Consider the following 22,826-nt stretch of genomic DNA (forward strand, 5'->3'; position numbering starts at 1 on the left):
TGCTTAGTTTGTCAAAGACTTTTCATCTTGGATTTCATATACCACCTAATATTAGCTGAATTTCTCCAGCATGGGGTCTGGCATGGATTCACATGCTCATGAATATTCCCCGTCATCAGGCTGGGAATCCTCGGTAAAGAAAAATCAGTATCTGTTTCGTTTCTGATCTGTCTTTCGTAGTAGTAACCAATCACTGATCTCTGCGTCATACTGACCACAGCCAATGACTGCCATCTCCCTAAGCCCCGCCTCTGGCAGCCATCTTCAGATTTTTACCGCACGTTCAAGTGTTGGGATCCTCGTGCTATTGCTCTCGAGCTTTAGTGCTTTTTTCGCGTTTTTTCTTAGGAAAATGTTCTCTTTTTCGGTCAAAAGAGCCTCAAGCTCCACCGTTTCTTTATCCGATCAACGGGGACCCATGTCGGATTCTTCTACGCCCCTCAAGGGTGAAGATTTCGTCAAGCCACGCTTTTGGGGGACTCCAGAAGTTTCTCAGGCCCATCTCGATCATGGCCCAGGAGAAGGCAAGCTCGACGCCCGGAAAGCTGTTCAGGGTCTGCCCTGGATGCCAGCTTCAGAATGTCTTTAAGGAGGACGAACACTCCCTTTGCCTCTACTGCTTGCATGAGGACAAGACGCACGTGGAGGAGGACTGTGCGTTTTGCGGCAATATGTCGGAGCGGACCATGAAGTACCGCCATCTGCGTCTCGCCAACTGGCTGGAAGGGAAGAGCCCGTCAGGCGAGAAGAAGAAGAAGTCGTCTGAGCGGTCTTCTAAGACCTTTGAGGGCGCCCCGGTGACGGGGGTCCAACAGAAGGCCAAGCACCGCGAGTCCGCTGGCACCGGGAGCGCTGAACGGTCGGGCTATACGGGCGCCAGGCAGGGCGCATCCTCCCCGGCGCCATCAACCACGAGCCAACGCTCTGGCTCGGGTAAGAGGAAGGCCGAGCACCCGGCGAAGCTCCTGGAGAGACCCCGGTTGAGCTCGAAGGCCCCATCGGAGGGGGAGCGAGGCGGTGACCCTCCCCCCAAAGAGAAGGCGGTGAGCGCACCTAAGGTGGTGCCTTAATCCATCCGGCCAAGGCCTCTATCGAGACAGTCGCGGCGGCCCTGGCTCAGCCTGTGGAGGCTACACCAGTGGTGGCGACCTCAGGGCCCAGGGTCTTCCTGCCGCCGTGGAGGGAGTCCTCTTTCATGCCCATCGACAGGACCCCCGTGAAACCTCCGACGGAGAAGAAAAAAGGGGGGCAGGAGGTCGTCGTGGATTCGGCCTCAACCTCTGAGGAGGAGCTGATCGAAGTCTTAAGCCACGGCGTTGGCGTGGAAGAAGACCAGCCCGTCGGGAGGGACCCCAACGTAGGAGACGACGAGAACGTCGAGGGTGCCGACGGGGCTCCTGACCGCCCGTCGGACTCCCCTCAACCAGTGCCACAAGAAAACTCGGCGGCCATTTTGTTGGCTATACAGTCCTTATGCTCGGAGATAAGGACGAGATTGCCGTTACCACCAACGGAGGAACCTCTCCCGACGGGGACCCGGAGCCAGGCCCTTCTGGGAGCCCTCCTCCTAAGAGAAGAAGGATTCATCCTCCACCTCCTTTTCAACCATCGCGCCCTGCTCAGCCCTCCTCCCGGTCCACGACCCGTGGGGATGATATGGGGACTGACAAGGCCGCGACGGGCACAGACGACGAGGTTTACGACGAGGATCTCCCGTCGACACCTCCTCCCCAGGCTTCCCCGCCCGACGAGATTGGATCGTTTCATGCCATGATCGCCAGGGCATCCGAGCTTTTCCAGCTCTGCCCGGAAGAGAAGAAGGAAGGTTTCCTTTATCAACGGTGCGAGACCAAGAGGAAGACGGTCCTCGCTGTACCTCTACTGGACGATATCTGGGATGAGGGTCTCGCCCTCCTCAAGAACCCATCCACAACGCATGCGAGAAGGGATCGGTCTGAGAAGAAGTACCGGGTCCCAGACGCGGCCCCCTTGTTCCTTCAGGCACAGCCGACCCCGGACTCGGTCGTCTCCGCGGCGGCCAGGAAGAAAGCGGGGGGGGCCTCGGCCTCTACGTCAACCTCCCCGCCGGACGACGAGGGAAAGAAGTTGGACACCATGGGACGCAGAGTCATCTCATCGGCAGCGACGACGATTAAGGCTGCTAACGCCTTGGCTATCGTAGCCCGCTACGACAGGGAGTTGTGGTACAAAATCGCCCCCCTGCTGGATTTCCTACCAGACGACAAGAGGGCGGAGGCCCTAGAGATCTTGCAGGAAGGAGAAGTGGCGTCGGACCACGCCATTACGATAGCGACGGACATCGCTGACACTGGATTTCGCCAGTTGGGCAACGGCGTGTGCCTTAGACGGCGTGGATGGCTCAGGGCAACTGACTTCCGTCAGGACGTGCAGACCAGAGTCTTGGACATGCCGTTCGACGGGAGCAACCTGTTTGGGAAAACAGTGGACGATTCCCTACAAGCCATCAAGACGGACACGGAGACGGCCCGGGCTCTTGGTGTTCTCCAGCAACGACGGCCGCCCTTTCGGAGCGGCGGAGGCAAGCAGGGTGCCTCCAAAGGTTCCGGCGGCGGATTTTCCACCTATCGTCAAGTGGCCTGTTTGTCGTCCCAGGAAGCCTACAGGGGACGAGGCAAGTCGGGCAGACCCCGCCGTCGTCGTCAAGGACGACAAGGCGGCAAAGCCTCGTCGAAGCAGGACTGAACCGGCCGTGGGGTCGGGCCCCCACCGAAGCACCCCGGTGGGAGGCCGGCTGGCGAGCTTCGTCAGCGTGTGGGAGTCCATCTCCACCAACCGTTGGGAGTTTCTAAACAAGTGCCCGCGCGTCCCCCCCATGGCCTTGAAGGAACATCACGTCCCTCAACTTCTCTTGGAGGTAAAGGCGATGCTCAAGAAAGGCGCCATCGAGCTCGTCCCAAAGAGGCTTTGGGGCTCCGGAGTTTACTCAAGATACTTCCTCGTGAAGAAGAAGACGGGAGGATGGCGTCCCATCCTGGACCTACGACGACTGAACAAATTCATCAAGGCGCAGAAGTTCCGGATGGTCACCCTCCAGCACGTCCTGGGTCAACTGGAGGAGGGCGATTTCCTGTCTTCGTTGGATTTGGAGGATGCCTACTTCCATATCCCTATCCTAAAGGGACACCGAAAGTTTCTCAGATTCGTGGTCCAAGGGAGTCACTACCAGTTCAGAGCCCTTCCCTTCGGATTGAGGTCGGCACCCAGGGTGTTCACCAAGTGCCTCGCACCGGTGGCGGCGCGGCTGCGCCTGGAGGGGATCCACGTCTACCCCTTCCTGGACGACTGGCTAATCCGAGCAAAGACAAAGGAGCTCGCCGCGGAGCACATGGCGAGGACCGTCCAAATACTCATGGACCTGGGATTCTCCATAAACTACGCTAAGTCCCACCTGGTGCCCGCTCAAGACGCACTGTTTCTGGGAGCGAAGCTCGACACAGTGGCGCTTCTGGCCTCTCCGTCGGAGGAAAGAACGAGGGCCATCTTGGGCAAGGTGCAGCGGAGGCTGGTTGCGGACGCGGCCAGGGTGAGGTCCATCAAGTCCCTCCTCGGAATGATGTCTTCTTGCATTTATCTCATCCGCATGTTCAGGCTTCAGATGCGCCCGTTACAGGAGTTCCTGGACGCTCGCTGGATCCAGACGACGGGCAGCTTCGAGGACAGGATCACACTCGACGAGAGCTTCCGACGAGCGATCCGATGGTGGGGCACCCGCGCGCATCTGACGGCGGGCATGGACTTCCAGACCCCGGACCACCAGAAGACAGTGACCACGGATGCCTCCCTGGAAGGGTGGGGAGCGCACACCGAAAATCTGCACGCGAGGGGCCTTTGGCTGCCGACAGAGAAGTCCCACCATATCAACGTCCTTGAACTCCGTGCAATGTTTTGGACCCTCAGGTCCTTTCTTCCGTCCCTCAAAGGCAAGGTGATGAGGATCTTCACCGACAACACCACCACCACCATGTTCTACATCAGGAAGCAGGGCGGTACCAGATCCCCAGCCCTGTCCAAGGAGGCTCAGGATCTGTGACATTGGGCCGTCGGCCAAGGGATGTTTCTGGTGCTGTTTCATCTGGCAGGGATAAAAAACACCATCGCCGACTCGCTCAGCAGGGAGCTGCGCTCGTGCCACGAGTGGGAACTACGACAGGATTTAGTGGACCGCCTCTTCCGACGATGGGCCACACCCCAGATCAATCTGTTCGCGACGGCGACAAACTCCAAGTGCCGGAGGTTCGCCAGCAGGTTTCCCCAGCCGAGGAGCATGGGCGATGCTTTCTCGTTCCCCTGGGAGGGCCTGTTCCTATATACGTTCCCTCCATTGCCGCTGCTGATCCGGCTCATCAACCAGCTCAAGAGGTCACGGTGCAGGATGATCCTCCTCGCACCTGCGTGGCCGAGGCAGATATGGTTCCCGGACCTTCTGGACTTGTCAGCGTCCCTGCCAATCAAGCTGCCAGTGGACGCGGATCTTCTCTCCAGGGAAGGAGGCGCCATCCTCCACCACGACCCGAAGTCGCTGAACTTGCAGGCCTGGCTCCTGCAGCGTTAGAGTTTGGAGGTTACGACATACCGGCCGACTGCAGAGAGGTTCTTGCAAAGGCCAGGGCGTCCTCAACTCTTAAATGCTACGGACACAAATGGAAGAGGTTCTCTGTCTGGTGCCACGCACAGAAGATTAACCCTCTACGGATTACGGCTCCTCAAGTACTGCCGTACCTGTTGAAGCTGGCCAAGGCTGGGCTGGCGCACGCTTCCATCAAGATTCATCTTGCTGCGATTTCCTGATACACCATAACCACGGACGGACGTCTTTGTGGTCTCATCGTCTGGTGAAAGAATTCATGAAGGGACTGTTCAGATCGTTCCCGCCGGTGAATGCCCCGGCCCCGGTGTGGGAGCTCAATGTGGTGCTGACCAAGCTCATGGGACCTCAGTTCGAGCCTCTGCACTCAGCTCCGTTGAAGTTCTTGTCGTGGAAAACAGCGTTTCTTGTGGCCATCACCTCCGCACGACAGGTGGGAGAGATCCAGGCCCTTTCCTGCAAGCCCCCGTACTTGACTTTTCACGACACGAGGGTAGTGCTCAGGACGCACCCCTCCTTCATGCCCAAGGTGCCGTCGGACTTCCACCTCAACGAACCCTTGGTGTTACCTGTTTTCTTCCCGTCGCCTTCGTCGCCGGCTGAAAGGACTTTGCACTCGCTGGATGTGGCTAGAGCGCTGAAGTTCTACGTGGACCGCACGAAGAGTTTTCGGAAGACGTCACAACTTTTTGTGAACTTTGGACCTGTCAATCAGGGGAAGGCTCTCTCAAAGGCTTCCATTTCCAGATGGCTCTCCGGCTGTATCATGTACTGTCATCGGTTGGCAAACCAACCGCTGCCTGGCCATCCGAGAGCCCATTCCACCAGAGCGATCACAGCTACCACGGCGTTCCTATCTGGTGTGCTGTTGCTGGACATCTGCAGGGCTGCTACGTGGAGGTCGAAGCACACCTTCACGAAATTCTACTGCGTCGATCGGGATTCCAGGGAGGAGTCCAGGGTCGGCCAAGCAGTGCTGCGCAACCTGTTCGCCTAAGGTGAGCCTGGCGAGGAGGTAAGAATTGCTCAATGTTGAGTTTTGGATGTAATGCTTAATGTTGAGCCTTTCCCACCTCCCGTGGTTGTGCATGTGTGTACTGCTATGTATTCTTTTATTCATGAGCATGTGAATCCATGCCAGACCCCATGCTGGAGAAGGAACAAGTTACTTACCTGTAACTGTTGTTCTCCAGCATGGGTCTGGCATGGATTCACATGCGAACCCTCCCGCCTACCCCTCTGCGGCTCTTCACTTGGTCATACTGCCACTTCACGTGCTACCAAATCTGAAGATGGCTGCCAGAGGCGGGGTTTAGGGAGATGGCAGTCATTGGCTGTGGTCAGTATGACGCAGAGATCAGTGATTGGTTACTACTACGAAAGACAGATCAGAAACAAAACTGATACTGATTTTTCTTTAGCGAGGATTCCCAGCCTGACGACGGGGAATATTCATGAGCATGTGAATCCATGCCAGACCCATGCTGGAGAACAACAGTTACAGGTAAGTAACGTGTTCCTAATTTGTGGCTCCATGATAAGGTTGCAAATGGCAGATAGCTGCTGCTGCTGCTTCACGCAGTTTGCTGGGAAAACAGTGTCTGCCCACACTTTTAATGATGCTTCAATTTTGCTTGATTAATGCATGGTTTTGCATTTCTTGCAAAGCTTAAATTAAAAAATCTCTTGAAAAGTAGTTGATGTTGTAATGGTGTGTGCATGAAACAGGAGTGAAAGTCCTGTCCACTTTCCTCATCCCATTGGAATGTTTTCCCCATGAAGGGGACAGTGCCCCACAGCATGTCGGTACATCCATGCACCAGCCATGTCCGCAGCTGGAGAGCACCCATGTATGCTCACAACTGTCACTGCCTGTCATTTACTCTACCAGAGTATCATGCAGTGACTTCACCTCATCGTACTTGGACTCTTTTTTTTTTGTGTGGACTACCCTGGAAGGGCTCCTCCCTAACGCCTAGGTCCAAATAGCCTGCACTCCTAACCTGGACTGGGTGATTTCCTCCCCTGGCTGCTTGTAGATCACTTGCTGCCAAATCGCCCATCCTACCCTGTTTTTGGCTTCCTGATCCCTTCAAATGTTCTTCCCTCACCATGTACTTCCCTCTCTGATTTGTAAAGTGCCCCTTTGCTTCCGAAACCTAGTTAGACGCTCAAATACCCTTATAGTAATAATAGTAATTAAAGTCTATGTACCGAGAAACCTATTTCAGACTTTGAATCTCCTCTGGTTGGCCCTTGTTGCACACTGATCCACACATCCCCTTATATTTAGTGTTTCTATGATCTGAATTCTCTTTAGCTACAAATCAGAAAACCTGTATTGCTGCTTAATATGGACTGTGAAATATCTTGAGCATTAATTGGTAAGAATATCTTGCAGAATGGAAGAGTTTGTTAAATTGTGTTTATTTGTGCCTACATTGATGCTGATCTAATATCATATGTTCAACACAAAAATCATAAAAGTTGGAGGTTTATAGCAATGACGAAGTCTGTATTGGGACCCCAACAAGTATATTCTGATGGGAGTCCTCCTTCCCATAGATTCCTCGTCTTGGATATAGTTTCTCCAATGCCCGCTGTTTTGAGAATCTTTTTCAGTCATGAGGGGCACTGTTCAGCTCCATGTATCATCAGCTTTGTGAGGTTGGGTCGGCCAAGACACTGGATGCAAAGTCATGGGCAGTCCAAATAGAGTCAGCAGCGCCCCATAACCTTTTCTCTGCGCACTCAATATGCTGCTTTGGAACACCATTAACGTTTTGTGATTTTATTTCACTGCATTGTGCCAAATACTGTGAAGGACTTGTGCTTCAAGACCTCTAAGGAGTGTAAGAGGAGGATGTCTGTGTGGGACCTCACAGGGCATGTCTCTGCTGCCTTGGGAAGGGCTTACAATGAAGCAGCTTCTTCCATTTTATTCACCCAAAAGGCCTGTGGGAGCATGCTACTCCACTCTACACATACCTCCACATAGGCAGGAAAAGGATCCGGCCGAAGTCAATGGCATCTGAACTGTCTACCAAGAAGGCCTGAGTCCATGAGGCGCAGATGATTGAATATTGTTCTTCGGTTGCTTCCAGAAGAAGAAGAAACACTGCAAGATGTATTGCACTCCCATTTGGACCAAGCAACACTCTTCTTTCTCCAGAAAGCACAGTTATTGCCCCTGCTCCAGGCAGACTGATGACTTGTCGGCGCCAGTAGTGAGGCCCCAGGGCCTGTTTGTTTCACATTTTGAAGCCCACAAGGGCACCTCTTTGTGCTCCAACCGCATGTCTTGTGGCTTGGTTTCGGCCCTGCATGTGGGCTCTATTCCTCCTACACTGCCGTTTTACTCCACTTTCTGCTTTATGAGCTGTGGCGCCGGCTTAGTCACTGATCTCTCTCTGGATTTTGCTCCGGTTTCCAGTAGACAGTTTATATTAACAATGGGTCAGATCTTTAACAAGAGTTATCCATCTGGTTTAGAGCCCTCGGTTGAGGACTTCACTGAGGAGCTCTACAGTAAGGAGGAGCATCTGACCATTTTGGCCTCTCACTTGTGGGTCACCAGTGAGTTGAAAACCTTGCCGGAACTTGATTACATGCAAGCCTCGACCTATGGGAAACCCCATAGTTCTTTACAAAAGACTATTGCCAGGTTTGTGGAAACCATTTGGTTGTCTGCGCATATGAAGCCTGTGGTCCAGTTTGATCTCACCAACATCCTTGAGCAGGGTCCGCTGGGGGTAGACACATATCCCACATAACTGGCGTTTGTTGCCCCTGCCATTGCTGCTTGACTAAATCCCGCTTCAACTCTGGCTGTGAACCAAGACCTTGCCAGAAGACATTGCTTGGATGCATAGTCTTTTTCCACACACCCTACGGCTGAGATTCTAGGGGTGCCGGCCTCATTTGCAGGGTCACAATCTGTAACCTTTCCCTCTTTGCATTTGTATTTGTATTTTTATTGTTTCATATAGCACCTTAATCCAAGGCGCTTTACAGTTAACAACAAGTAACACATAAAACATGCAACATTAGAAGAAAAACAGTAAACATGAATCAAACCACAAAATCGGTATTTAGAACAATTTGCAAGTAAGAAGGGAGAGGAGAGGAGAGGAGGGGGGAAGAGAAGGATAGTGAGGGAGAGAGTAATGAGTGAAGTGAGCAACAAAAGAGAGATCATCATAGGAGAGACGGGAACAGATAAAGATAAGGAGAACAGAGAGAGATGATAATAGAAGGCGGGAGGGGATAGAGAGAGGAGAAAGGAATTGGGGAATCAGGGAGGGGATTGAAGAAGTTTTTTTCTGTGAGGAGCGGAAAGAGGAATAGGTGGGGGAGGAGTGAATAGAGAGAGGTAGGGAGTTCCAGTGTAAGGGCAAGAAGCTGAAAGGAGCGGAAACGAGAAGAGGCACATGGTGGTGGGGGAACAGAAAGTAAGAAGAGATCAGCAGAATGAAGGGAGCGAGAAGGGGTATAGAATGAGAGGAGAGGAGAGAAGAGAGGTAAGGAGGATTCTGTGCAGAGTTGTACACGTCGTCCAAACCCAGATCAGAGTCGGCCTTCTTGAATCTTCTGGGCCTCAAAATGTCCTCCATCTTCTTGGTGCTGATGCCAGGTTGCACATTAGGCTGCTCAGTGGCTGCTTAACTGTCAGTGGTCTGTTTCAGGGTGCCATGAAAGACCAACTGTAGATCTTAAAGTATCATGGGACTGCTTACAGTGGGCGCTGTGTGGCATTGTTCTAAGGGTAAAGGCGACCTTGGTCTCACTGGACCGCTTTCACGGATGCCTCTCTAAAACTTTGGATAGATCCACGATGTGATAAGCAAATTTTGGTCCTCTGCAGAGGCAAGGGAACCCATCAATCTACTCGTGCCGCTAGTTGCTTGCCTTCCTTCTGTGCAGGGCAAGTGTCCTGATCAACAGCATGGTGGCCATGCATTGGCTTAACAAGAATGGTCTCATGGGGTCACTGCCTCTGTGCAGAGTAGCAATCTGACTATGCTACTGGGCTCTGGAGAACAACGTATCTGTCAGCTACCCATCCTGCTGAGGTGCAGAACCTGAAACTGGATGCCTAGAGCAGGCAGATGTCTATCTCCCATGAGTGGTAGCTATGCCAGGAAGTTCTGGTTTTGCCCTTCACCGTCTGGTGGACCCCTCTGAAGCTCTTCACTATAGTGTCAACAGGAAGTTTGAGTTGTTCTGCTCCAGGGACTGTGAGAGCGCATTGATTGTCGAGTTGGTCTTAGATCTTCTCTGTTTTTTTGCCAATTCCTTTCCTTCCATTGACCCTTGGTAGACAGCAGAATTTCGGGTACACCATGATTTGAACACCCACCGACTGGTGGTCCCGTAGGAAGTGTTGCCTGGAACATCTGGGCATGTCTCTCTGTCCTTGTTGGCGCCTCCCCTCGAGGGTGGGCAGAAATCCCTTTTATTACCAGCTTTGTGGGCCTGTTAAACATTTTGCCTGCTTCCATGGTTTTACATCTCTTTATGACTTCTACTGAGGTCCTTCTGTCACTGCAACTCTTTTTCTGATGCAGTGCCTTAGCATCCTTTGAGGATCCAATTTTGGTTCCATTGTAGAACTGTCACCCTGAAAGTGTGTTGGGGGATAAGCTGGTGGCAGCTGTGATTTAGCTTTGGCTACACAATATGTGTAATTTATACTGAATTAGTAGCCCAATGGACCTATATGGTAGCCATTTGAGTGTTAATGTATTTTGTTAAGTCCAACGAGGTAGATTTAAAATGGCTTTTGGGTTCACGTGGGATCAATATGAGCCGACTTCTGCATCCTCTGTTGTGGCACATTAGACTTCCCAATCTACATCCTGTGTGGCAGTGACTGTGCGTTTCGTGGTTTTTAGGACCAGGCTGAATTTCTGACCACCTCAAATCTTTGTGTGCTGCCTGAAATGTAATTGGTTGTTTCCCATCTCCTGGATAAAAGAGGATATCGGTCATGATTCATGGGGAATGTGGGCGGAGGAGGTGGGCGTGCCCGTAAGGATAGCCCTTCCAGTGCCCACAAAGCCAATTCCCTAACCAGGTAGGTCTAATCAACCTAGAGGGATACTGCCACATCAGGTAAGTGGGATGGACCATGGTTATGGTGTTGTCCTTGGCTGGAAGAGGCAAGAGAGTAAGATTCTTGCCCTTCCTCCTCCATAGTTATGTGTTCTATCTGAGTCAGGGCACTTCAGGATCCTGATGCAAAGCAGTAAAGAATTATTCATAAAAGAAAGGCCACTTGCAACCTGCCCTCAGGCCTGGGAAAATGAGACTTGCCGTGGCCCAGACTCACCTGATGGTCTCCAGAGTTTGAAATGAACAATATCCAACCACAGCTCTGTGGGATCTTTTTTTCTTTTAGTGAGCTTTGTGACCAGAACTGATGATGTATATTTTCTCATGAATCCTGAGCAGCTGTTCATTCAGGAAGCCTTGCACTCCTGCACAGGCAAAGTCCCACTCTCACAGTTTCATTCTTCATAGTTGATTGGGAGATTAGATAACAAAAAGGACCATTATATTTGTCTATAGCCCTCTCTGTCACAGTTAAACGGTTTGTCGACTGCTTCAGAAAAGTTCACCTTGTGTCAGTTTTCATATTGGCTGAGTACAGGGGTTGTAATATCCCACACCATCACTTTCAGTGTCAATATTGTACCAATGTATCACTCTCTCCTTGAATCTTTCTTTCGAGGGGATTGGGTCCTCCGACGTATTTCATATATATGACAGATAATGTCCACAGCTGTGTTGCTTCGGAAAATTTCCTGCGTCGATGACGTCGATGCGCCGTCCCCGAGGACCTCCTCCGACGGCCGACGTCACCCGATGTGATAAGTAGGACGCACGACGGCATAGCCTCAGTTCCGTATTTTCCGCGAACGTGTTCGCTTTGTGAATCTCGGTACGCCTCGACTCTTTGCAGTTTGCTGTTTTCTTCTCGGTTCGTTGAACCTGTTCGTTTTTTTGTGAAGACCTGTTCGTGGCGATGTCTATTTCGTCTTCAACCCCACGTCCGGGCTTCAAGAAATGCGGGGACTGTAGGTCCAAGATGTCGGTCACGGACTCTCACGACACCTGCCTCTGGTGCCTCGGGGAGGCCCACGATACGGATGACTGTGTCGACTGCCAGTCGCTCACGGCAAAGGCCTTGCGGGAACGCAAGAAGAAGCTGTCGGTAGGTTGGGTGTCTAAGCCCCGGAAGTCGAGGTCTGCGGGGCTTTTGACGGATGACTCGAGGGGCGACTCTCCGCATCATCGTCGGAAGTCCAGTGGGTCTCATTCCAGGAGTCTGTCTCGCCACTCCTCCGCCTCTTTGAGGCATTCCCGGAAGCGCCGGCATCGGTCACCTTCCCCGTCCTCTTCCAAGGACTCCGCCTGTCGGCGGGTCGCTTATCCCTCCATGCAAGCGACACCGGAGGAATGGGCTTCCTTCGGGAAGCAGATGCTAGCGGTTCTTGAATCGCAGGGCACCGGTCCGTCCGTGCCTCCGAGTGGGGTTGGTCGGCACCAGTCGAGAGACACCGCTCGTACGCCTTGGGCTCGGGTGGTCGGCACGGCTCGCGGGAGCGGTTCGCTCGGGCAAGGGTAGCCGTTCTCGCCATGCCTGTTCCAGGTCCCAGTCCTCGACGCGCTCGAGACCGCGTGATCCTGTGCCGTCTTCGAAGAAGACGTCGACGCCTGTGGCGCCAAGGTCGTCGACGATTTCTCTCTCTCTCTCGAGGCTCTGCCTCCGAGGGGGTCGTCGGCACCTAGGTCGTCGAGAGACACGCTCGGAGCTCTGGCTTCGAGGCCTGTGTCCACGCCGTCGATGCTGGCGGCGCTGCAGCTGACGTCGACGCCGATTCGCTCGACGCCTTTCGAGGTGGTGGTGGTGGTGTCGGCGGGGCCCGATGGCATGGGGTTAGCCCCTAGAAAGGCTCTGGCTAAGGTCAGGCACTGCTTTGGTCCCCAGATGTCTTCCTCTCCCCGCCTGGAGTACATTTCAGAGGGTGATGAAGGCTCTGATGACGGCTTGGTTCCAGTTACGGTACCAGATGAGCTTATCTCGGGTCATAGCCAGTTTGATGACCTGAGGCAGTCACTGCATGATGCCAGTGGACTGGACACCTCTCCGGAGGTGGAGTTTTGTTGGCCGGAGCCTGGCACTCATGCCGATTCTTCATATCGGCGCCTTATGTCTCGGGTCACCGAGTACTTGGGTTGGTCAGCTCCCCCAGGGGAGTTCGTTCAGGATGATCTCACGGACATTCTTGATCTTGGTCCCCCCACTGGCCCGGTTTTGCCGTTTCATATGGCTCTGCAGAGAAGGGTGGCGGCGGCTTGGACTGCTCCAGAGAGTCTCCCGGCAGTGGGCAAGTCTTTGTTGCGAAAATACCGTCCAGCCAGTAGCGACCCCTGCTACTTGTCCAGGCACCCCACTCCGGAGAGTTTGGTGGTGCAGGCGGCTACAGCCCCGGCAAAGCAGGCGTCGTATCCTACCATCCCTCCGGATAGGGATGACAAACGTTTTGACGGCTGGGCGAAGAAAGTGTTTTCTTCAGGGGGTATGGCGCTTCAGGCGGCCAACTCCATATGTGCCTTGTCTCGTTTCACACACACTCTGTGGAACTGTGTTGCATTAGCGGCTGAAAGTATTCCCGAAGGGGACGAACGGGATGGTTTCCTTGCTATGGTTCAGGATGGCAAGGATGCCATGTGTGAGGCGTTCAGTCGGGTTTGGACATGGCAGATTGTGTCAGCCGGTCCATGGCGGCGGGCACCGTAATACGCAGGTTTGCGTGCTTGCGGAAGTCTGGGTTTGCTCCTGATGTGCAGTCCCGGCTCCTCAACATGCCCTTTGACGGTGAACATCTTTTTGGCAGCAAGGCTGACGAGAGCCTTGAGAGGTTGCAGACCTCCAAAGCTGCAGCAAAGTCGTTGGGTGCTGCAGGTCACCAACCTCCACCTTTTCGTCCTAGGGGACAGCAATGGAGGAGAGGTTCCTTTCGCTATTACTCGTCCTTCAGTAAAGCGAGAGGAGCTAGCAGTCAAAGAGGCCACCGTAAGAGTGCCAGAGGTGGAAACAAGGGTACTCGAGGTGCCACGGCCGCTCGGGCAGTTGCCTCTTTGCCCTCAGGCAACGCCGCAGCTACCACTCAGTCATGAGGCCAGGTCCCATGGTTCGCCGGTTAGGGGAAGGCTGGTGCAGCATCTTGTAGAGTGGCGAGCCATTACTTCAGATGTGTGGGTTCTGGAGATCATAACCCACGGCTACTGTCTTCCTTTTTGGCAGAGGCCTCACGACAATCCACCTGGGAACCTCTCTTTGAAGCGTCCGGATCCGCTCCTTGCGCAGGAGATTCAAGCCCTGCTGGAGAAAGGCGCCATAGAATAGAACTGGTGCCTGTAGCGGAGAGGAACAAGGGATGGTATTCCCCTTATTTTTTTATTTCAAAGAAAGACGGGGGATTGAGACCCATCATGGACTTGCGCGGTTTGAACAAACTCTTCAGGAAGGACAAGTTCAAGATGGTTACTCTCTCTCAAGTCCTCCAGGCCCTTCAACTTCAGGACTGGTTGGTGTGTCTCGACCTGAAGGATGCTTACTTCCATGTGCCGATCCATCCCAAGCACAAGAAGTACCTGAGGTTCGCGGTTGGCGACTCCCACTTCAGTTTCCTGCCATTCGGATTGACCTCCGTCCCGAGGGTTTTCACCAAGCTCATGGTGGTGGTGGCAGCGCATGTCAGGAAAGGGGGGATTCACGTCTACCCCTACCTGGACGATTGTTTGATCAGGGGGAGCTCTCCCGAGCAAGTCCTGGATCATCTGTCCGTCACCTGCCACTCCCTTCACAAGCTGGGCTTCTCCCTCAATTTAAAGAAGTCCCATTTGACACCAACGCAGCGGCTCCAGTACATCGGAGCAGTGCTCGATACGTCCCTGGGGCAGTGTTTTCCTCCCCAGGTGAGGGCTCTTCACATTCAGCAGATGGTGCACAAGTTTCAACTTGCCCAGAATCTCCCAGCGTCCGAGTTCTTGAGACTGCTCGGCCTCATGGCATCCTGCATTCTTCTGGTGCCAGAGGCTCGTCTGCGGATGAGATCTTTGCAGTGGGCACTCAAGCTCCAGTGGTCTCAGTCCTCCGGCAGGCTGTCGGACCCTGTTAAGGTGCTGCCCTCGGTGACCCAGGACCTTCTGTGGTGGGCCGACGAAGGCAATCTGATGAAGGGGGCCCCATTTGGCTACCCTGGCCAGAGGTGACGATCGTGACGGACGCATCCCTCACGTGATGGGGAGCTCATGCCAACGAGTTGACAGTCAGCGGTCGTTGGTCTCCGTCGGAGTCCGGACTCCATATCAATCAGTTGGAGCTTGCCCTGAAGGCTTTTCTGCTGACTGTGCGAGGAAACAGTGTCCTGATTCTAACGGACAACACGGGGGCCATGCACTACCTCAACAAAAAGGGGGGGCAGGGTCACTTCCTCTGTGCAGGGAGGCTATGCAGCTCGAGTTCTGGGCCATCCAGCAGGAAGTTTCGATCTCGGCTGTTCATCTGGCCGGAGACGACAACGAGACGGCAGACGCTCTGAGCAGGCAGAGCACAATCTCTCACGAGTGGGAGCTGGCTCAGGAGATTCTCCTAGAGATCTTCGCCCTTTGGGGGACCCCGCAAGTGGATCTCTTCACCTCCAGTGTCAACCGGAAGTGCGAGAGGTTCTGCTCGCGAGAATTTCCTCCAAAAGGAGCCTTAGGAGACACGTTCGTGGTGGAGTGGTCATTCCCACTGCTGTACGCGTTTCCTCCAGTCCCCGTCATCCCACAAGTACTGCAGAGGTTACGGAGGTTCGGTTCCCGGATGAACCTCATTGCTCTGGCGTGGGCCCGGAGGACATGGTACCCGGACCTTCTCAACTTGTCCATCTGCCCTCCACGTCGTCTTCCCTACCGAGACGATCTGCTCTCACAGGAGGGGGGGGTCAGGTTCTCCATCCAGAGGTCAGATCCCTCAACCTTCACTCTTGGCTTCTGAAAGGTTGAGGTATAAGGATTGGGACCTCCCTGAAGACGTGATGGAGGTGTTGCTCTTGGCCAGGCGGCCGGCAACAGAGTCTCTGTACCATTGCCGTTGGAGAAAGTTCTGCGGCTGGTGCAGAGTTAAGAATGTGGATCCTTTTGAGTGTGACATTCCCATGGTTCTGTCTTTTTTGCTTTCCTTGGCCCACAGGGGCTTGCAAGTGGGGACCATTAAAGGTTACCTGGCGGCGCTGTCCATATTTAAGCGCTCGTCTGAAGAATGTTCCTATTTTAAGATTCCTTTAATTTCTCAGTTTTTGAAAGGGCTCACTAATGTGTTCCCTCCGTCACCTTTTCTGGTGCCCGGTTGGGATTTGAACCTTGTTCTTAAGTTTCTTATGGGTGCTCCGTTTGAACCTTTGCATTCTTGCCCTTTGAGAATGTTAACTCTGAAAACAGTGTTTTTGATTGCGGTTACTTACGCTCGCAGAGTGAGTGAGTTACAGGCTCTTTCAGTTAAGCCACCCTTCACTGTGTTTCATAAGGACAGGGTTGTCCTTAGAGTTTGTCCTTCCTTTCTTCTGAAGGTGGTTTCGGAATTTCATTTGAGCCAGAAGGTTGTTCTTCCGGCGTTCTATCCTCCTCCACATCCTGGTAAGGAAGAGGAGAGGCTCCATAGGCTTGATCCTAGGAGAGCGTTGAGCTTTTATATTTCGCGCATGTCCCGGGTCAGAGTGGACAATCAACTTTTCATTGGTTACGCTGGAAAGCGTTTGGGACAAGCTGTGACGAAATAGACTTTGTCTCGTTGGATTATTTTAGCTATCTCCGAGTGTTACCGCTTGGCGGATAAGGACCCTCCGGCTGGCTTGCGGGCCCATTCTACCAGGGGAGTGGCTGCGTCACTGCCCTGCAGAGGGGTGTTCCTATTCGTCACATCTGTGATGCAGCCACCTGGGCTTCGGTACATACTTTTGTACGTCACTACTCCCTCGATTCCATCCGAGGGCAGGATCTGGCCTTTGGCAAGGCAGTCCTTTATTCCACAATTTGATTGGGCATGCTAAATTTGTGTTCTAAATTCTTTTCCCACCTCCTTGCTTGGTACTGCTTTGGGAGTCTGTCATAGATCTGGAATACGTCAGAGGACCCAATCCCCTCGAAGAACAAGTTACTCTCTTACCTGGTAACGTTCTTTCGATGGGATGGTCCGATGACGTATTCCATATCGCTCCCTCCCTACCTTCCCCGCTGCAGAATTTCTTATGCGATTGCAGCTTGCGTTCCGCAAGGCCTTGTGTGTCTGACTGGCAGAAAACTGGTGTCACAAGTTCGGGGTAAAAAAACTGCAACTGACGCTACGGGCGTCGTGCGTCCTACTTATCACATCGGGTGACGTCGGCCGTCGGAGGAGGTTCTCGGGGACGGCGCATCGACGCAGGACGCAGACGCCGAACATTGTCCGAAGCAGCACAGCTGTGGACATTACCTGTCATAGATATGGAATACGTCGTCGGACCATCTCATCGGAAGAACGTTACCAGGTAAGAGAGTAACTTGTTCTTCTCTGAGAAATACAAATGTAAAGCACAATATGGGTGCAAATCTACAGACAGTGAAGGCTTAGTCCAGCTAATTTATCGGGGACATTTTGCTCACTAATAACTGTAACGAGGCGCGAGAGTGAATAACTGGTGCTGCAGTCAGAGGTTCAGTTGCAGACAAAGCCTTGACATAGACTTCATCTCACATCCTATTGGGAAGGCTGCGATAGAGATAAACAACTTGGCTCTCTTTCGGCTTTGTGGGAGATAGGCTAAAATATGCAGACCGCACTGTCGGGCCCCTCCAAGGTCACAAGACCCCGACAACTGCCAGGCCATAATGAATCTTTTGACAAGGACAGTACTGGATTAGTAGTGATGACGTTTTTTGCAAATCATTACTGTGCAATCTCCTAATCAAGCATTCCATTTGAATCTAATTGTCCCAATAATAAAGTTCACTAAGCAGTTTTGCTACTTTTAAGAGTCCTACTGCCAGGCTATCAGCAATCTGTCCTCCATGCCATGGTGCATTTACAGTGTATGGCATGTACCACAAGACTATCTCTTTATTTTTAATGGCAGTATCAGTCACAAGCAATACCTGGAAAATTGTACACCCCCAAGGGCCATCACACTGTTCCTCTGGTGTTCCTTGATGAAAACGAAATCCTGCTTTATATGGAGTGGCTGTGCTCGTCCGGTCCTATGGGCAACGCCTCTCGCACCTGTGAGTGTAAAAATCTAACAGTAGATTTGAGTTTCTGGTAATAATTCAGTACAGCGTCCTCAGTAATGTGAATACTAGAGGCTTTTATTGCATTGACTAATAACACATTGTGAGGGCGCAGTCTTGTTTTTCTGTTAGCTGTGCATACTGAACCATACCGAAGGCAGAATTTCCAGCCATTTTAATCATGTTTCAATGCAGAGTTTGGCTGATTTAATCTTCAGAATTCCATTTAGATCTCCACTGCCTCAGCAGACCAGGTTCATGAGGCAAATGCAGTTTGTGTTATATTTGTAATGTAATTGACAGAATGAAGGATGCTTGGGAGATCAGGTGAGTTGACATGAAGTTCCTTTTTTATGTTCCATCTGTAAGATCCTATGCAAGCTCCATAGAGACCCACTGGCTCCCACCTCCTAGGCTTGCATCTCTCAAATGCCTGACTCTTTATGCACTTCATGTATAAATATTCTTCACATTCCCTCAACTTTCCCCCATGAGGTCACACACAACTTGCAACCAGGGAGATACAATATAACAGCAATCCTCTGAGTGTTGTCTTGGTTGTTGAGTTGGTATCGGTCTGCTGAACGGATTCTGTCTCTATGATTCGGTAGACACTGGCTGCCAAGAGGGTCCCCTCAACCACAGATCCACTAGTGTAAAGGTGCCGAGGTAGGAGGAAGAGAGACTTCCGGTGGTAATGGCATTCTCGTTTCTGGAGTCCAATACACTCTTCATCAGAACCTGTTCCAGCTGAAGGGGCAGACGAAATGACCAATGTCGTCTCCCGAGGGGCTGCCATTTCGAAGCTTTGTGTGGTAATAAACGTCACAGATTTGCCTGAAGCCATTATGGTTTTGGACATTATTTTAGGAGCTTTTGATGATTCCTTAGCTCTTGGGTTCAGTGGCTGTGCCGGTAGATGTGGACTTTGGACGAGCCTCTGTCCGTTTGGCTCCCTCATCGTGGCAGGTACTACGTTTAGCCCCTTTGAGGGGAACCTCAGATGTTAATCCGGTTTTATTAGCCTCGGAACGGGGATCCTCAGCTTGGCTGGTAGACGTCTTACCCCCTTTCTGGGTGAACCTCTGGGGTAACCCCAGTAACTTTAGCCCCCCAGGGTGGGGGAACCTCGGAGAGGACGCCAGAATCCAGTTTATTGCCTGAGTTGGGCACCTCAGAGTGAGCTCTGGTGACCCTAGAGTCAGGACGATGACTCCTTGAACCAGATGACCCCGGGAAGGCGTCACCCGGACTGGGTGCTCAGAAAAGAAAGGTCTCTTTTACTCAATGATTTCTCCTAGGTGGACAGCAGGAACACTATGAAAGACCTCCTCCCACATGATGAGTCTTCTTTCGAAGCCACGGACCGAGAGGGAATCGCAATAGAAGTACAAATTCCACTGATGGTCTGTGACTAGACACCTTGGGTAGTTTACCACCATCTACTACTACTTGGGGTGAGCAAACTGCATATCTGGAAATAAATCGACCTTTCTTATGTCTGTTGCAAGATCCATCAACAAAATATACTAAGCTATGGTTTTGTAGTGGTGTGTCAAATAAGATTGTCTAGGTTGACTGAGTTTATCAGTGAGCGGAGCAGATGGAGGAGGGGTCAAAAAGAAATTGATCGCACCGCCTACGCTGAGACAGAGCAACGACAGGCATTTGTAAGCCACCTATATGTCGGAGTCGCAAAGTCCAAGCCATGGGGTAGCAAGGTACAAATGATGTCCCTGTGTAACTCTACGAAATGCGCCTGTACCCCATACATTTTTGTTCAGATTTAAGATTATTTGCACCAGTGCAACATTTAACTGCATTCTTCATTTGGTCAAATGTTTCTTTTTAATCCACAGATCCAGCAGCTATCCAAAAAGGCGATTGAGGATCTGCTTCGGAGAGGGGCTTATGGAGCAATTATGGATGAAGAAGATGAAGGGTCTAAATTCTGTGAAGAAGACATTGACCAAATCTTGCAGCGGCGAACTAAAACTATAACTATTGAATCAGAAGGAAGAGGATCAACATTTGCAAAGGTAACTAACCACCGAGACTCGATTTCAGGATCGTTCTTTTATCTAATTATGGCCATTTCCATCACTAGAGTTGTTGGTTTTGGAAATGATTCATATGCTTAGAAGTAGGCATTATTATTCATGAAATCTGAATATCATTTCTCCACCTTTTGCCATTTACTGTTTTAATGTTTGCTAATTCTTAGCCCTCAAGGCACACCACTGCATTTTTAAGCAATACCAATTAAGGCAAGGGATTTTTTTTAAAACTTAGGAAAACAGATAGGTGTGCATTTAAAACATGCAATGTGACACTAACGTTGAGGCAACCAGGAGGCTTCTTGGGTGCACTGTACTTTAATTTTTTCCACTTTGCATAGGGTCTTGGCACACTTTGCTATGCTTACCACCCGCAATCGCTCTTATTTCATTATATTTAAAGCAGGTTTCTGTTTTTACTCCATTCCTTTAACTGCCCCCTTGTTTTCTAACTTTCTCTCCACAGCATTGAATGCTTTTTTCCTCAACCGACACTTTCACCTTCTGGAAAATATCCCTCCTTCGGTGGGTGTGGGAAAGAGTGGAAGGATGATGGTCATGCTTTGTTTATTATTTGTCTTCTAGACCGCCTTTCCAGTTTATTAGAAGATGTTTTGTAGAAGGTTCTAGTAGGAGAAGGGGTATCAAGTTAAGCGTGAAGTTGAGGCATTTCAAGGCAACATTTGAGTACTCAGTTTTGGAGCCTGGAGATGCTAAAAAAAGCCCAATATATAAATGGCTTTATCTTTTACTCTGACACTCTTTGCAGTCCCTCAGAGCAACCCCGGTGCCGCCATGAACATTTTGATGTCAAGAACCACATCAGCAACATGCTCTCACTGTTGATGACCATGCCTTCTTGTCTCAAGACATCTTCATGTTAAGCTCCTCACCATTAAGCTGGTCACAGGTTTTCAACGTTCATGCTCCCACATCCATATTTTTGTAAAATTATTTATTTTGGTTCAAAACTAGCTTGCATGCTCTGGTAGGTTATTTACCTGCCATCACTCCAATAGAAGCCTCTGCTGCCTCCTCCTCAACCAAAGAAGACGGAGCCAAGCAATGGTAAGCCTTTGGGCAAGCGTGCTAAATCACATTTGCTTGGCAAGTTACCAAAAGCGCTGCCTTCGCCTGTCGCACAACCAAATCTTTCAGCTCTTACAATGCAGATGAACTCCAGCTCTAGCTAATCTGATTATTCTCATGAGACTTCATCGTTCCTTAGCTTTTTGAAAGTCCCCCAAAACATATATTAATGTAATAGCCTGATTTCTACTCAAGAGTCTTCCATCATTTTTGAATCACTGCATCTCAAAGTGACTCAACATCTTTGCACCCCACTGGTAACCTTGTCATCTTGAGCTTATCATTAATGCTTTCCTGGCACAGGCAGTGGTTGTCTACAAGCAAAGCTGTAGGGTTCTCTTGCGGGACCTCTTGTACTTGCAAACACATCCTCCGTCTGACATATCTATGACGTCAGCTGCCAACCTTCAGGGCTATCGTTTGTTACCAGTGCACCTCTTGACAAAATAATTGCTTGATGTTGTTGTACTGCAATAAACAGTGGTACTAGAAGGGTGGGGGTGGGGAGGCATGGGTTTAAAGTAGAAACACGCTTCAATTTTGTGATGTCCTGTATATCTTCCCCAAGTGAATTCCAGCCAGACTTGTTTGGGGATCCTTGTTTGACCCAGTAATAGGAGGCTAACACAGTATTGTTCCCTTCTACTCTCTGGACCGGTACCATTGCCCAGACAGATGTTCTGGTTGGTGGGTGTTTGCCTTTAAATCCAAAAGTTAGCTTTCCTTCCAGAAGGCTGTAAAAATGGAATGTCTAGTTTGTTAGTATCCAGTAACCAGACAATTATGCTTTGTTGCCCTTATGCGGTTGGGTGGAGGCAGGTAATGACCATATAGGGTCATTTCTTATATGAACGCTGGCCAATAGCTTGGGGCTTGAGTGGGTGTACCTGGGGGTTAGGATGTCTGTGTTTTTCTTACACTCCGAACCCCCTTTTTTCCAGAAAGATGCTCACAAATGTGTGCGTTTGTGGCGACCAGAATTAATTGGCTGCATGCTTGAACTTTGGATGGTGTGCGTTTGTGTGAGTGAGTGCATACGTGATTGAGTGCCTTTGTGAGCGAGAGTGATTAGGGCTTTGGGTCAGATCTTGGCCCGTGTTTAGGGACCAGTATCTGATCAGCTGCTGAGTTATGATCTTGAAGAGGTCTTGCTCATGAACGATGACAAATCAGCATCTCTTGAACTCTGAAAAACCCATTGGCAAAGCCTTGCCTCTCCTGTGGCTAGAAGGAAACTTGTACAGCCCACCGTCCCCTTGTTCCAGTAGGGCCAGCTAGATCAGTTTTTCTTAAGTTGTTTCTCCTCACCAGACATGGTGATCAAACCATTAATGAAGCTCTGTTATTATGCAAAACAACAATCCATGAAACGGAGTTCATGAATGTGGGCTCTGTAGCAAAAAGTATATGTGAATTAATTTATCCAGATGTTCTGCAATCCTCATACTTGTTATATCAACAGTGTAGATCAAATATGTTTATCAATTGTATTTTATTCTTTTTATGGGTCCCAGCTGAGTATCATGAATGATCTATATTTTAATACATGACTGCTGTAATTATTGATACTTTTTAAAATATTTTATGGGATATAATGTAAGTGTGATGAATTGTTTACTTATGCTTGTTGCATTTTATGACTTATGTCGAATAAAGGAAATATGAAGTTGTTTTTGTGGTGTTCTGACATCATGGCCTCACTTGGTTATTGCTGGACCCTTTAATCAATGCTTGGA

General features: G+C 50.8%; 1 protein-coding gene across 8 annotated transcripts in view; it reads left to right on the forward strand.

The window, feature by feature from the left end:
* The window catches only part of CHD9 (chromodomain helicase DNA binding protein 9), a 3,201,601-nt gene that overhangs the window by 1,984,677 nt on the left and 1,194,098 nt on the right, over positions 1-22,826 (forward strand). For all 8 annotated transcript variants that reach the window (XM_069639531.1, XM_069639523.1, XM_069639522.1 and 5 more), the window contains one exon: positions 19,804-19,983. In XM_069639531.1, coding sequence (XP_069495632.1) covers positions 19,804-19,983 — 180 coding nt within the window. The remainder of the gene's footprint in view (positions 1-19,803; positions 19,984-22,826) is intronic.

This window comes from Ambystoma mexicanum, chromosome 1q (genome assembly GCF_040938575.1).
Source record: "Ambystoma mexicanum isolate Mex_15411 chromosome 1q, UKY_AmexF1_1, whole genome shotgun sequence".
NCBI lineage: Eukaryota > Metazoa > Chordata > Amphibia > Caudata > Ambystomatidae > Ambystoma > Ambystoma mexicanum.